Source organism: Heloderma suspectum, chromosome 13 (assembly GCF_057233095.1).
Source record: "Heloderma suspectum isolate Gila_16-S chromosome 13, 16-S_ref, whole genome shotgun sequence".
Classification (NCBI taxonomy): Eukaryota; Metazoa; Chordata; class Lepidosauria; order Squamata; family Helodermatidae; genus Heloderma; species Heloderma suspectum.
The window spans coordinates 28258490-28274796 of NC_139470.1; the positions used below are offsets into that span (position 1 = coordinate 28258490).

The 16307-nt window shown below is 49.8% G+C and overlaps 1 protein-coding gene across 4 annotated transcripts in view; it reads left to right on the top strand.

The window, feature by feature from the left end:
• The first annotated feature begins 3504 nt into the window (after positions 1 to 3504).
• Positions 3505 to 16307, top strand: part of SMTN (smoothelin) — an 86158-nt gene continuing 73355 nt past the window's right edge. For all 4 annotated transcript variants that reach the window (XM_084819534.1, XM_084819535.1, XM_084819536.1 and 1 more), the window contains exon 1: positions 3505 to 3649. In XM_084819534.1, coding sequence (XP_084675660.1) covers positions 3599 to 3649 — 51 coding nt within the window. In that variant the 5' untranslated portion in view covers positions 3505 to 3598. The remainder of the gene's footprint in view (positions 3650 to 16307) is intronic.

The following is a 16307-nucleotide window of genomic DNA, read 5'->3' on the forward strand; positions in this document are numbered from 1 at the left end:
TCATGGTTGTTTCCATTCTCTTTAAACGATGCCATGACGCTCCATTTTCACGTCTGTGCCTAACCAGCACTTTCAGCCGGTTTTTTTTAGAGCAGAGAAAGTGAAGCATTTAACTGTGAAAGTGAAAGAAAGCAGGATTTCCTCTTGTGTACTTGTGCTATTCTGCTATACCTAGAGGTTATGAAGCAGGAAAGGAAACGCCCTCGCGTAGCGCTCAGTTCTTCACTCTGACCAGGTGGGCACAAAGCGTCGAGTTCTGACAGCTGCGTGATTTTGCTGGAAGGCTTCACTGTATCAAACTAAGGGCTATTCCAACCCCTGCAAAGTCGGTTTGTTGTCTACAAATATTTGTTGTTGTTCATTCGCTCAGTCGCTTCCGACTCTTCATGACTTCATGGACCAGCCCACGCCAGAGCTTCCTGTCGACCGTCGCCACGCCCAGCTCCCCCAAGGTCGAGTCTGTCACCTCCAGAACGTCATCCATCCATCTTGCCCTTGGTCGGCCCCTCTTCCTTTGGCTTCCACTTTCCCTAGCATCAGCACCTTCTCCAGGGTATCCTGTCTTCTCATGATGTGGCCAAACTACTTCAGTTTTGCCTTTAATATCATTCCCTCAAGTGAGCAGTCTGGCTTGATTTCCTGGAGCATGGACTGGTTGGATCTTCTTGCAGTCCAAGGCACTCTCGGAATTTTCCTCCAGCACCACAGTTCAAAAGCATCTATCTTCCTTCGCTCAGCCTTCCTTATGGTCCAGCTCTCTCAGCCATAGGTTACTACGGGGAATACCATTGCTTGAACTATGCGGACCTTTGTTGTCAGTGTGACGTCTCTGCTCTTCACTATTTTATCAAGATTTGTCATTGCTCTCCTCCCAAGAAGTAAATGCCTTCCGATTTCCTGGCTGCAGTCAGCGTCTGCAGTAATCTTTGCACCTAGAAAGACAAAGTCTGTCACTGCCTCCACGTTTTCTCCCTCTATTTGCCAGTTATCAATCGAGCTGGTTGCCATAATCTTGGTTTTTTGGAGGTCTAACTGCAGCCCAGCTTTTGCACTTTCTTCAAACATTCAGAACACAACTATAAGTACATATTATTCAATTTAAAAAAGTAACAGTATTGTTGTTGAGGGTCAACGAAAGCACTTGAGGATGCAATCCTATGCATGTTTAGACAAAAGTCCTGCAATTCCCAGCATGCGCCCTTAATTATAATTAATTTATTCCTATCTGTCTCCAGACCAACACGAGCGGCAATCTATCCTTGGGGACATAGCCAGAACTACGAGGCCCAGCATGCCAAGCGAGGGGAGGCGGGTTCCAGACTCAGGGAGGCGTGGCAACTACTTGAATTGAGCCAATAGCGGGAGGCGGAGGGCAGTTATGGGCGCGTCCGGAGGGAGGCGCGCGCAGCGATTGGCTGGTGCGGGAGACGGGGGCGGTCCCCCGAGGCGGGAAGGCTGAGTCCTGGCTCAGCGGCGCGGCGGCTGGTCCAGAGGGCTTCGGGAGCCGGAGGGAGCGGATCCGCGCCAGGACCCGACAGACGCGCCCGGCAGGGCGCACGGGTGGCTGAACCGGCGAGGTGCGTACGCTGCTCCGGGTGGGTGGGAGAGAGAGAGACGCGAGCGGTTAATCCGGATTAGGGGGGTGCGGAAGGCGAATGCCCAATCCGGATCGGGGAGGGCGTGTGATGCGTGTTGGCCAATCCGGCGTGGCTGGGGGGCTTTTGCCTAGTTCGTGGTGGGACTGGGGCGAAAACTAATGGAAAGGCGAATCTGAATCCGGATTCGGGAGCCAAGTGGAGTCTCTAGGCAAGTCGATCCGGGTTGCAGAGGACGTGTCCCGAATTCTCTCCCGCCTGGGACGGTACGGTGCCTGCATGGCGCAGCTGGGTTGCCATCGCCAGTCCTGAACTGGGCTGAACTTGAGGATGTCTTTCCGAAATCTGCACTCCCACGCCAGTAAACTTGTGCGGGGGGCGGGATTAAGAGGGAGCCCCCCGCCTCCTCTTCCTCAAACGTCCCTTTGGTTTGAGAAGCGTGAACCTTCCTGATTTAATGAGCCCGACACCTTTGGGGGCCCTCCAAAGAGTTGCTGAAGAGCTGAGTGGGCACCAGGGTGCGCTAGCTGGTGCCCTCCAGATGTGCTGGACTACAGCTCCCATCATTCCCAGCTATGCTGCCTGGGAATGATGGGAGTTGCAGTCCAGCACATCCGGAGGGTGCCAACTCAGATGAGGCTTCTCTGAGAGCTTGTCTGGGGCGTTACCCTTTGGCCCTTTGACCGCTGGAACCAACGGGCCAGTCCGGCAGTTCCCCGTGTTCTGTGCTCCGCTCTGGATCGAGGGCGCTGAGGAAGTGCCGGCCCGTCTTCTGAATGAGGTCTGTGGTGGTGGGGATGTATGCAGGCGATGGAACCGTTTCCTCCTGTTGCTCTGTTTGGTTCTTCAGTTGGCTACATTTGTGGTCCATCCTTCTTTTCCTTCTCCTTCTTCCAAAGAGCTTAGGACAGCCTTCCTCAAACCCGGTGCTCTCCAGATGGTTTCGACGTTGACTCCCATCAACCTGAAGCAGCATGGGCAGTGGTCGGGTCATGGGAGATGTAGTCCCAAACATCGGGAGGGCACCACGTTTGGGGAAGCCTGGTTTAGGAGGATGTCCATGGGTAGCCCATTTTATCTTCTCAGGAACCCACCGAAGTGGAGAAATAGTAACTGACTTAACTAGTGTGATGGCTGAGTAGGGATCAGGCTTCAAAGTTCCCTGGTCTAGATCCGTGTGTGTGTGTCCTGGTAGGTGTTTGCATCTGTGTTTAATTCCTATCAGTGTAGTGTTATGTTATTGCTGGACATATAGGGATATGTGTGTGGCTGTGAGTAATGACATATCACGCAGTACCCTGGCATTCGTCACTCCCAGGTAAATGCGTTTACTTATGAGTAAATTCCGCAGACTTCCGTGAGGCTGGCTCCTGAGTCAGTGCTTTCAGGGCTGCAGCATAACTGTCGGGTGGGTGGGTGAGTGGGCGGCGTGCTGGCTGGGTGCTTTCCTGGCGTGCAGGAATCGGTCTGTGCCTGAGCTGGCCGGGAAGCCTTCTCCCTCATGCCCGGAGGAGCCGGGGCTGTGTTCTCGAAGCGCCTCGCCTGCCTCTCAGAAGCAGAGAGGGGGATCCCTCGGCCCGGGGTTGCCTGTTTTGGGATGCTTCCGAGTATTGGATCAGAGTTTCCTGGAAGTCAGCGGGTAGGATGGCGAGTGGCATTGCAATGAACTTGGCCCCGGCTGCGGTTGGCGCGTTCTGGGTGGTGCCCGCTACCAGTGCTGGGATTAGCAGCCTGCGAAACAGCTGCTGGGATCCCATTTGCCTTTCAACACCCGTCTAATGAGCCCCGGGAGAAGACCTCCGGTTATTACTCTCCCTTCCCCCCGCCCGCTCCTGCCCTGACACGGCTGTGATTTGTTCTCTTCTAGAATTCCTCTTGCGAGCCTGCCTCAGCGCTCAGCTAGCCCCCCTCTCGGCAGCTGCACACTTCGGCGGCGGCACAGACGCCTGAACTTTTGAGGGGCTGAAGGGAAGCCTAGCTGAGACCCAGGGAAAGCCGGCAGCATGTCCGCGGAGGCGCTTTTGAGCATGGATGAGGGGACGCTCCGGAAACTGGTGAGTTTCTCCCAAGATGCTGCCCTGTGGAATGCATGTGCGGATTGCCGCAGAGGACGTTGGAACTTTTGGCGATCCATCCTGGCTGACTGTTTGTGGTTTAGGCGCTGTGAGCAAAACGAGACGTTCATAAGAATCATAGACCCACAGGGAAGGGGCCTGCAAGACCATTACGTCCAACCCCCTGCTCAGTGCAGGAAGCCTGATTCCCAGGCAGTGCCCCATCCAAGTACTAACCAGGGCTGACCCTGCTTAGCTTCCGAGATCGAGATCAGACGACTGCCTTTGGCACAGTCGCAGGGAGAGTCCGAGCTGCTCTCCTGAAGCTGGGATTCTTGGCTGCAAGGTGGATAGAGTTCCTTTGTATTTATTGAAATAATGCAATTGTATCCCACCGTTTTTCCACCATGGGGTTCCAGGAGGTCTCCCATCCAGACCCTGATCAGGGCCAGGACTTGGTTTCAGCAAGGGGCCTGTATTGTCTGCCCTGGGACAGACATTTGGAATCGCCTTTCATTGGGTCAGTCTGTCTAGCTCACTATGGGCTGCTTTGATCAGTAGTGGTTCTGCAGAGTCTCAGGCTGCGAGAGGTCTTCCCAGCGCTCCTGGCAAGGTTCTTTAACTGGGGATTGAATCTGGGACCTTCTTCATGCAGAACAGGGGCTGTACCACTGAACCACAACCCCTGAAAGCATGGGTGATTGTGGGCAGGGCCGTGATACGCATTAGTGATTAGCTTGTGATGGTGGTAACTTTGGAGAAGCTGGTCTAGGGGATGCCTGCAGGAGCAGATATTCCGAGCCTTTTCCTGAAAGTTCCATTTTTCACTTTTCACTTTTTCTGTTTTTAAAAAGCAGGTTTCTAGCGCTCTTGGTGACAGATACGAGGACAACCCATTTGGCAATATTTCTAACCCATTACTCATTAAGAAATTGATTTCTAGAGCAAAGCTGTGGCGGGGGGAATGAGTGACGAGCACTTGGCCTTCGTGTTTTAGTTTTTTCAAGATTCCAGTTTTATTTCATTAATGTTGATTTGATAAATTAAACACGTACGCCTGCAGTTAGACCAGCCTTTCCCAACCTGGTGCCCTCCAGATGTGTTGGACTGCCCATGCTGGCTGGGAATGATGGGAGTTGCAGTCCAATACATCTGGAGGATACCAGGTTGGGGAAAGATGACTTAGGCTGTGGTCTGTACCCTCTTACCTGGGAGTAAATCCTATTGAACTCATTGGGGCTTGCTTTCGCATAGACGTGCATAGGATTGCTTGGTTAAAACACATCCAGGTTTCTGCTGTTTTGCACTGACTTGCAATGCTCCATCGCCACGACATTTCTGAGCACATACTTGTGGAATTCCAAAACAGGACTCAGCGAAGTCCATGGAGGGGCCTTTCAACGGTGCATAGCCATAGTAACTGTTTGGAACCTCCATGGCCAAGAGAAGTTGGCCTCTGAATACAAGTTGCAAAGGGGCAACAGTGGGTAGGGTGGTGGGCTTCCAAGAAGCATTTCTTTGCCCACTGTGGGAGACAGGATCATGGGTTCCATGGATGTTTGTTATGGCCCAGTGGGGGTCTCTTACGTTCTTGCTACAGCTCTGTCTTGCTTGCTTATCCTTCAGATCACTCCTAGGGTGAAAATAGTAATGCTGCATGGTTACTCCTCGGAAACATTCCTTTATTTAAGACATTTTCAACCCCCCTTTCAGGTGCACTGCCCTCACAAGGCGACTTGAAACATTACGAAAACATGAACGTACAAGTATGATCAGACACACACACATCGGCAGCAGCTAATGATTTTTAAACACCAAACACAGACTGGAATAAATTAGTTTTCAGCTTTTTAAAAAGCCAGCAGTGATGAAGCCTTCCTTCTCACCCTGGGGAGGGAGTTCCAAAGGTGTGGGGCCGCCAGCTTAATGGCTCTTGCTGGCGGGACAGAGAATAGGGCTTCTGACGCTGATATCAGGCCCGTACACGTGTAGGTGGTCTTTCAGATAACGTGGTCCCAAACTATTTTGGGCTTTGAAGGCCAAAACCAGTGCCTTGAATGGGCCTGGGAACTAACAGGCAGCCAGGAGTGAACCACACTCCTTGTGGCGCTTCTCACACTGTTGGGAAGCAGGTCGTTTGCAGACTTCCGCCGTGCTGAGTTCAGCATCATCACGCTTCCCTGCAGAGAAGGCTCCCCTTGCCTCTTAGCAGGTTGGAGCTGCTGCAAGGGGCATGGTGGAGCAGCACCCATAGTTCTGACTCCGTATACGGCAGCTTCCTGTGTTCCCATCCAACTGGCCAGCCATGACCAATTTGGCTCCTACTCGAAAAGAGAGAGCCAGCGGAGGCTGGTGGCTCCGATGTCAGTGGGTCAGTGAATCCGCTCCAGGTTTCAGTCAGAACTCTAAAGGAGCAGTCCAGAAGCCCTTTGGATAGCTCTGTTAGAGTTCTGACTGAAACCCGGAGTGGATTCATTGTCCCACTGACATCGGAGCCACCAGCCTCCGCTGGCTCTCTCTTTTTGAGTAGGAGCCAAATTGGTCATGGCTGGCCAGTTGGATGGGAACAAGCAGAGCCCGGACATCAGCCATCCCCAGCCAGCACGGGAGTTGCAGTCCAAGACATCTGGAGGGCACCAGGTTGGAGAAGGCTACCTTACATCCTTGCTGTTGCCCTGTTCTAAACAGGAGTTGGGGTCGGGTCCCCCCTTCGTGTGGGAGTGGGATGTGCACAGTAATTCCCTTAGCTGCTGTCTGGGTGCAGGATTTTGCTGCTGTAACATCAGCGTCTCCTTGCTCCTCTGTTCCAGAGGGGGAGGATGTTTGGGCAAATTCAGAGTCTCCTTCGTGCATTTGGAGCCTTGGTGCCATGGCAGTCCTGCTGCATGGTGGAATTGCTGTATTCTGTACAGTCACAAAATGTATGCATGAACGTTTATGCATTGCTCCTGGTGGCTCCACATGACCTGTGGCCTGACTGAAGTCCACCAGGAGAAGATCCTTCAGTGTGGTGGTCCCTTTCTTTGAAACTCCTTGGCCCTGGAGGTCAGGCAGGCACCAACAGTGTGTTGTTTCCCGCGCCTCCTGAAAACACCACTGTTCCAGGAGGCATTCCGTAATTGACCAGTCATGGTTTCTGTTGGCATTGTTTTTTTAAAAGGCATGATTTTAAGGTGGTGTTTTAATCTTTTTATTCTTTTACTGTTTTATCTTTTGTGTTCACCGCTCAAAAATCTGTTTTAGATATGGAGCGGTATACAGATATTGTAAATAACAATGAATAAATGTATATTTATCGTACCCTTCTTCCAAGGAGCTCAGGGTGATGTCTATGTGCCTTCTCCCTTTTTATTTCTACCACAACCCTGTAAGGTAGGTTAGGCTGAGAATCAGTGACTGGCCCAAAGTCACCCAGTGTGGACTAGAACCTGGATCTTCCGGGCTCCAGTACAGCACTCCAACCACCACACCACACTGGCTTTAAAAAAACAACTGTGGTGGGTGGGGAGTAAATTGGATCTCCAGCATTTTAGCTAGTTTGGCCCTAAGGAGTATGATTAAAACGTAACATTTACTATCAGTTGTGCCCCATTCATAGTGAGGAATGAGCAGCAAATATAGCTGGGTAAATACAGTCTTCTTCAACTGGCACCTTCCAGATATGTTCAACTGTAACTTCCATGATCCACAGCCAGCGTGGCCAAGGATGGCGCCTACCTCACAGGGTTGTTGTGAGGAGGAAATGGAGGCGAGGAGGATCTTGCATGCTGTCTTGGGTTCCTTGTAGGAGAGGCGGGTTATAAATGGAACAAATCAGTAAAGTTGCAGTCCACCACATCTGGAGGGCACCAGGTTGGGGAAGGCGGGTGTATGGAACTCCTTGGATAAATAATTGGAAATAATAATAGGCTTGTGTAGCTTGAAAGGTTGCAGGCCCCTGTGCCAACGGGAGGAGTCTTCCCCTATAAACGCTCTCCTGTTCTGTGCCTTGAGATTCCTTTGGAGCTGTTTCGCCCTCAGTTTTGTCCCGCAGCGCTTGCCAAGCCGGCCAACTGCCCGTGCGTTCGTTGGGCTTTGAGATGAGCGGCTGTTTTTGACTCACCTGCTCCTTGGCCCTGGAGCCGTTGGAACTGATGGGCTCGCACAAGGGCTCTTTGTGTGGCTTCCCGGGTTATCCCTTTTTTTCTTCTGTTGCTGTGCGGTGAAGGGTGCCAGAGTGTGTCCGCTCTGGCCCAGCTCTGCCTGCGAGGAGAAAGGCATCATTCAGACCTGAAGAGGGAGCTTTCCACGGCCGGCCACCCCGTTGGTGCTCATTGTTGTTCTGGAGAGAGAAGCTTCTGCTAGTTGGTCAGGGACGATGGGAGTTGTAGTCCACCATTTGGAGACTGTCAGCCGGCAAAGCCTAGGTTCTACCACTCAGCTGTGAGCTCCATGCAAGTTGTCCCCCCTCCTGATATGCAGAGCTGGCCTGGCTCTGAATTAGACCATGGAGCCGTTACATCTGCTCTGGCTGGCAGCCGTTCGCTAGGGTCTCAGGATCAGACCTTCACCTGTGCTTCTCAGTGAAATCCTTGAAACTGGAGACTCCGGGAACCTTCTGCATGCAAAGCAGGCACTCTTCCACCTCAGCCAGGGCTGGGGAACCCATTTCAGCCCAAAGGATGCATTCCCTGATGCATAACCCCCCGGGGCTGCATCCCAGCGGTAGGCAGGCCCAAGGCAACCTTGCTTCCCCTTCCCATTATTCTCTCCCTCTCTTTCTCTTGCTTCTCCCGGCTGCCCTCTCTGAGGCTATTTGCCGTAGAAAAAGGTCATGCTCACAGAAATGGGATCTGTTTTCTAAGGCTAATTGCTGTTCCCCACCGCCCCCCGATTTCAAGGATGGAGATAGCAGCACAAGAGTTGAGTTAGCCCCCCTCCAATGTGGCAGAGTAGACCTAGAAAGAAGGTGGTTGCCTCTCCACTTTCTCCAAACTGCATATTTTGTACATCTCTGTCATCACTCTCTTCTGCAAAGGCTAATTTGGCATGGGAGGGGAGCATGCATGCTGTCTACTGGATCCAAAGCCTCTGCAGGCCAAAAGTCCCCCGCCCCTTAGTATATAAAAGCTAAATTTCATGTATTAAACTACATTCCTAACTCGTCCTTCCTCTAAAGGAAGGTTTCCCTCTCTCCCCCTCCTCCCATTTTATCCTCATACTAACTCTTGTGAAGTTAGCTTTTCACAGAGGAGGGAGGGTAATGCTGGGCTTAATTGTGTGGTTGGAGGGTATTGGTGGCTACTTTCCCACCAGTGGTTATTTGCGAGGCATGGCAACGTGAAGTGGCTACCATGTTGGCTCATGAGAACTGATTTTACACACAAGTCCCAAAGGTTGATTGGCCGTGCCATCACTGTCTGTGCTGCGTCTGCCCTTTGCTGCCTAAAAGAAAAGTTGAGCTATCTTTTGTAAAGCTTCCCTCCCTGCTCGCCTGAAGGAGAACTGCTGCTTGCCGGAGGTAACCAGGCGAGGTCTGTGCAAGGCTGATGGGAACTGGTCCATGTGGATGTCCCTTGCAGTGGACTGCCTTCACCTTGCCCCACTCCCAGCCCCTGAACTTGACAGGTTCTGAGTTCAAATTTTGGCTCAGCCATAGCAGAGGTAAGCTCCAGTTCTCACAGCCTCAGCTCTGTTGTCTGACCTGCAATTTTGGGATAAGACTACCCCACGTTGCATGGCCTTTGTATATGATAATGGTGCATGAAGAACTTTGAATATTTGAAATGAGCTATTATAAATGCAAAATGGGCTTGTTTATCTTTTCCCTACCGTGAAGGACACTTTGCCCCACCACTTGCTTCCAGCGTGTGGGACTGTTTTGCCCTGATTTCCTGGCGCCGGAGGCAGGTGGCTAACAAACTACAATCGGCAAAGAATTTCTGTTATCACCAGGTCTTCTGTTTATTTGTGCAGGAGAAACTGTGCTTGTCCTTTCACTACTACAGATGGTTGGTGGCACGGTGCCGACTTCACAGGCAAAAAAAGGCCTGATCTGTGAGAAGTGTGAAGCAGAGTTCACTAGCTTGGTTTATCCTTCAGTGCAGGAGCCAAAACAGCTTGGCCCAGAGGCCCTTTAAAATCGTGGCCATGCATGTCTAATGCCAGGTCCCCCCCCCGCCCGAATCCCTCCCAGAAATGGATTAGCTTGCCTCAAGCAGAGAACACTGCTGGGATCATGCTCTATTTTGCTAATTCAGATGGCCCTTGTGGAGACAATATGCTGTCTCCTCCAACTACTTGGCAAGGTGCAAATAAACACCCCGTCCCCCATTGGTAGTCCTGCGTGGTGCGAAGCCACAAGCGTGAAGCAGCACATCTGTATAAAGCTCGGGTGGGGAACCCCCTTCAGCCTGAAGGCAGAATTCAGTTTCTGAGACGCTCTTGGGGGCCGCATTCCAGTGGTGGGTGGGGTGGAAGGCAGAAGGGGGCGAGGCCAAAGTAGGAAAAATACCAGCTTATTTTACTGCCAGTTACTGAGCCTTAGGAGAGGCATTTCAGCCTTTTAAAGGCATTTCAACCTTTCCCGTTTTTGAAAAACGTTCAAAATTGGGAAACCATCCAATAATGGGTGGTCGGGGGAAAGGGGAAAAATCTCAGGAGGGCCAGATTTGGCTGGCAGGCCTGAGGTTCCCCATCCCTGGTGTAAAGCAAGCATTGTTCAAAGAAATAACTTGGTAGTTGCTGGTCCCTGGGCTACACGGTGTGTGTTCTGCCCGCTGCATCTCCATCTTTAAGGGCTTCCTCATGCATCAGTTCAAGGGTCAGTCATTTGGTGGGGAAAGCGATGGTTTTTCTGAGGGGGTTGGGCAGAAAGGAGTTGGCAGGCCTGATATGGAGTCTGTGCTACACATTGCATGCCCCACCTCTAGTCTGCTACGGGCGGCATGCTTTTTAAAGTCCTGTTCTTATGTATGCAGTCCTGCGGAAGCTGCATGCTTCAGGTGGCGAACTCTGCTGATCACGGCTCATATTTTCAATATTTTGTACACGGCCCATATTTTCCGTATTTTCCCATGTTTTGTGAACTGCCCAGAGAGCTTCAGCTATTCGGCAGTATATAAATGTAATAAGAAATAAACAAAACATGATAGAGATGATAGAGATGTATAAAATTATGCATGGTTTGGAGAAGGTGGAGAGGGATTAGTTTTCCTTTGTTGTTGTTCCGTCGTTCAGTCGTGTCCGACTCTTCATGACCCCATGGACCAGAGCACGCCAGGCCTTCCTGTCCTGCGCTCTCTCCCGGTTCATTGCATCGGTGATGCTATCTAGCCATCTCATCCTCTGTCGTCCCCTTCTCCTTTTGCCTTCAGTCTTTCCCTGTCTTTGCCTTCCTGTCTCATAATACTAGAACCCATTGGGGGTCCATCCTGTTAAATTGATTAGCAGGAAATTCAGAACAGACGAGCGGAAGCCCTTTTTTCAGTCCACACAGAGTTAATTTTGGAGTTTGCTGCCATGAGATTTGGGCTTAGATGTATTACTTACTGATTTTATTTATTTGTTGCATCGATATCCCTCCTTTTCCTCCAAGGAGCCAAGGCAGCGTGCGTGATCTTCCGCACCTCTGTTTTATCCTTGCAACCACCCAGTGGGGTAGGTTGGGCTGAGAGTCGGTGATTGGCCCAAAGTCATCCAGTGAGCTTCATGGCTGAGTGGGGACTTGAACCCGGATCTCCACAGTCCAACACCCTAACCACTACGCTGGATCTCAGAAAGGATTTAGAGGCTTTCAAAGGGTTTAGACCAATTCATGGGGGAACAGGGACCGTAGCTCAGTGGTTGAGCCCCTGCTTTGCATGCGGAAAGTCCCAGATTCAATCTCCAGCTAGGGCTAGGAAAGAATCCTGCCTGACCCCTTGTTGCCCATCCGTGGTGACAGCACTGAGCTAGGTGGACCAAGGGTCTGACTTGGTCTAAGGCAGCTTTCTATGTTCCTATGAGGGAGAGAAAACTCGGGGGCTGTGAGCCGTGCTAGCTAAATGGAGCCTCGAAGTTCGAAGTCGGTTTGGGGAGAAACGATGGGAGAGAGCCTTTGCCATCATGCCCTGCCAGTGGGCTCATTGGTTGACCGCTGTGGGAATGGGATGCTGGACTGTATGTTCCTTGGGGCTTAACCCAGCAGGACAGCTCCTAGATTCTCAGTGCTTGGCTGTGTAACACTAGCTGCTGGGCTGGGGTGGGGTGGGGTGGAGAGAAGGAGTTGGGCAGAGTCCTGTCAGCTTGCCCCTGCTGCGGGGACCTTCCTGGCAGTATTGTTTGCCATCTTTGCCGGAGGAGGCATTGGCTGGTGCTCCGCTGGAGAAAAGTCCCCCAACCCTCCCTGCCTGCAAACGTGTGCAGCGGGGGACATCCGGTAGCCCCAGTTGCAACCTCCGTCTCTGCCCTTGTGCATCATCATTTGCCTACTTCAAGGACAAACACTCGCAGAACCCCTGTTTCCTAAGAACGGCCCTCGGCCTTCTGCCAGCGTGTTTGCTTTGCCCTGCTGTCAGTTGCTTCCTTTGCGCTGCCGCGTGAGATGGCAGACGGGGAGCGTTTATTTGTGCGGTGCTGAGTCATCGGAGGCGATAGCACACTTTCCACGAGCTGCAGAGGATGGCTGCATTGGCTCAGGGCATGGCCATACCTTCCCCAGCTTGCTGGGCCTCCCGCTGTGTTGGACTGCAACTTCCATCATCCCCAATTGGCCATGCCGGCTGGGAGTGCTGGGAACTGCACCCCAGTGCATCTGTTGGGAAAGGCTGCACTAGGAGGCCTCAGGCAAGCCATCTGAGATATTATAAATCTTACCATGGCCCTATCTTGCAGGGCTGTTGTATGCTTTTCAACAAGCGCTGCAGCTGAGACACTAACTGCTGCCATTGCACATGCTCAGCGTGGCTGTTTGACACGTTTTGCGCTTGTTCACCTTTGCACCGGGGAAGTTCTGGATCTTTCAGCGAAGGTCGCGCTGGTGTGGAGGGCCGCTCCATGTGGTTGGTCTCGGATGATGCTGATAGGAAAGCTGAAGTTTTACAGTTTGTACCTTGTTTCCACTCTTTCTCTCCTCCACGCCCCCCCCCCCCCGGCCTTTCCACCACAGTTGCACTCCAGTCAAGCAAGAATGCTAGACACTGTAGTTCCATTTGGCTTGGTAGGCCAAGAGTAGAGATGTAAAATTTCTGGAAATTTTGAGGCTGTGGGGAAAAAAAATAGTTTTTTTTTCCTGGAAGAATGGAAGATTTTGGAAAAATTGAAAAATAAGCAATACTTATTTTTTTTGGTGATCTTTGCAGATATAAACTCACTCTTATTTAAGACAGCTTTCCCCAACCCAGTACCCTCCAGATGTTTTGGACTACAGCTCCCATCAGCCTCAGGCAGCATGGCCAATGGTCAGGAATGCTGGGCACTGTAGTCCATCAGAGGGCACCAGGTTGGGGAGGGCTGCTGTAAGAACATAAAGCAGCCTTTCTGTTCCTAGAGTTATTTTATATATAACATAGTTTGCTCATAAAATTATCATTATATTTTAAAACTTTAAAAAGTGAACTCGGTTAGTAAATGTGTAATTATTGTCTGAATAGATTAGAACTACATTAAATGACAGCTATAGCATCAGAAATACAGGATGCTATTGAACAAAACCCAAGCTGTCAAGAATGCACATTTGATGGCAAGAATGCACAATGGTGACCCTGCTCACATGTTGGGAAACTGAGCAGAAATGTCTATCAGTAAAATATACTTTAGATCAATAATTTTAATAAGGAATGAAAGAACTAACTATGCTGGGAATCTTACAGAGAGGATTAAAAAATATTTTGCCCCATGGCTTCATTATTTCCAGCGATTTTACATCTCTAGTCTTCCTACAAAAGTGTTCTTATTACATAGTTTTTAGAAATCATTTTGCAGGGAGTAAAGGCTGGGTAACAATATAGAAATACTTTGTCTTAAATTCTAAAAGAAAATATTTCATAATCCAAAGCAGTTCGATTTCTCCAATTTTTTGGGAAAAAACGAAAATGGCCCTCAGAAACCCCCCCCCCAGAAACCTCCCCCCCCTAGAATTTTTCCATTTTTTTCCCAGGCCTTCACATCTCTAGCCAAGAGGGAAGAGAACTGGGGAATAACTTGTGTATGTGTGTGCTTCCACTTAGTTGGGCGCTTTTCTGGTTTATTTATTTAAAGCATTTTTATCACATTCTTCAGCCAAAAAGTCTCCCGGAGCAGCTTACAATCAATAAAAAACAAGACAGTCCTTGCCTGCAGACTTAGAATCTAGTAAGACATGGCACAAAAAGAAAAAAGGTTGAGGAGGGAAGAGGACAAAAGCAAGCGGACTTTCAGCAGAGCTGGTGGAGCAGCCCTGCTTCCGATCTCATCCCCTCTGCATTATCGTTGAACAGGAGGCTAGAGACAGTTCTTGGCAACACCTCCCTGTTGTTCCAGACAAGCCTTCTTGGTGCAAATGTGCAGCCAACTCGGGACTTAAGGGAGGGCGAGAACAGCCTCATGGCTGGACTGCCAAGGGCTACCAGCCTGTTCTATGTCCTAGCTGGCAGTGTGGGGTTAAATGTTATTGAAGGGCATAGGGGTTATGCTGGAGATGGCAAGAAGCAGCAGGCTGATCCGGCTTGGAAAGAATCTGCCATGGCCTGTGCCTCCTGGGAGGAACGGCCTTGGTGTTGAGGCAGAGGGGGGTGTTTGGAGGATGAAGCTGGAATCTTGCTAGATGGCTATGGCATTTATGTGCTGGCTTTCCACCACACGGTGGCCCTCAAAGCATCTTACAGTCGATAAAAGATGAGAGCCAGGCTGGATCAGACCAAAGGGCTATCTACTCCGGCATTCTGTTCCCAATATGGCCAACGAGATTTCCCAGCAGGAAGCCCACAAGCAGGACAGGAGCTCGACAGCACACTCCTGCTTGTGTTCCCCAGCAACGGGTATGCATAGGCATGCCGCCTCCAATCCTGGAGGTTACATATAGCCATCAGGACTAGTAACCATTGATACCCTTATCTGCCATGAATTTGTCTAAGATACAAATCGGTTAATAGATGTAGGGCACAATCCCATGCATGTTTAGACAGAGAAAAGGCCTACAACTCCCAGCATTCCCCAGCCTGCTGGCTGGGGAATGCTGGGAGTTGTAGGCCTTTTCTCTGTCTAAACATGCATGGGATTGTGCCCTAACATGCTGTCCACAAAAATGGGTAACCAGAGATTATAGAAACCAAACAGAATCATTATACATGGGCACTCCCTCATAGTAATGATGTGGGTTTTCCGGGAAAAAATCCTGCTGCCTGAAATATGTAGAGATCTGAGTTAGCATGTTTATTTAACTTACATTTAGTAAATAGAACTGAAAATTGTGCCATGTTAATTTTACATGCTGTATAAATACCTTAATCCCTACCCCCTCCAATAGCTAAAAGTAGTTCAGCTAAAATATTTGCGTGGGGAGGGGGGATTAATAAAGTGTACTTAATATGGTTTAAATGTTTAAGTCAAATTCAAAGCTTCACTTGGAAAGTATTTTTATTGGCATATAAAGACATGACAACTCAATTGGATACACTTCCCTTATGCTACTTAAAGGGGAAAAAATGAAGACTCTGAACGCTCTTAACATACTAATTTTAGCTTGCGGACAAGCTGTGTGCATAAATATATGTTCTTGCAAGTGATCGTTGCCTTGAAAATTGTATCAAGTAAGCGCGCCATCCTGTGCATGTCTTTTCAGAAGTACATACCACTGAGTTCAGTGCGGGTTATTCCCAGGTAAGTGGGTTTAGGCTTGCAGCCTAAAATGTGGATTTTTAGATTTGAGCAATATTGTATCTATTCCAGTTGCCCATTCCAGCTTGTTTTGTGTTCATTCATTACATTAATAAAAGTAATTAGTAAATCATTGTATTCCTAAAAGTCAGAATATTCCCATGGAAAAATATAGTAAGGAAAAATGGTCTGTTTTTAGAACAATTTCCCAGCCCACATTACTGCTTGAAAGCAGTGTTCTTTCAAATTGTTCTTGGAGCTCCTTAACTGCTCAGGAGCTGGTTAACTCCCAGTATCTTAGCTGGTGTTCCCCAATGTGATCAGTAATGGTGGGCGAAGGGCTTGAAACATATATTGGGGCTCTTCTCACAACATACTAACCCACACTTAGTGGTTGAACCGTGGGTTGTTGTTGAACCGTGGGTTGTTTGTTGAACTGTGGGTTAGCATGTTGTCTGAACCCAGGACATTTTCCACAGGGTGGCTTAACCATGCAGTGTGGCTTGTTAGCCACCCTGAACAACCCAACAACAAACCATGGGTTTGCAAGGTAGCTTGTTCAAGAAAAATAAGCCACACTGCATGGTTAACAAGTCACCCTGCGTAATGTTCTGGGTTCAGACAACATGTTCAACAAACAACCCACGGTTCAACAACAACCCACATTCAACCACTGGGTTAGCGTGTTGTGCAAACCCAGTCATTACCTATATCTCTGTCACTCCAGGTGAGAGCGTGTGTGCGCTCAAGCCAGTCACCATCAGCAAAGTAGGCTGGAACTTTTCCAAAGTGGAACAGTTTTATTTTTCCAGTGTTTTATTTTTCTGCTGAAAATTTTCCATTT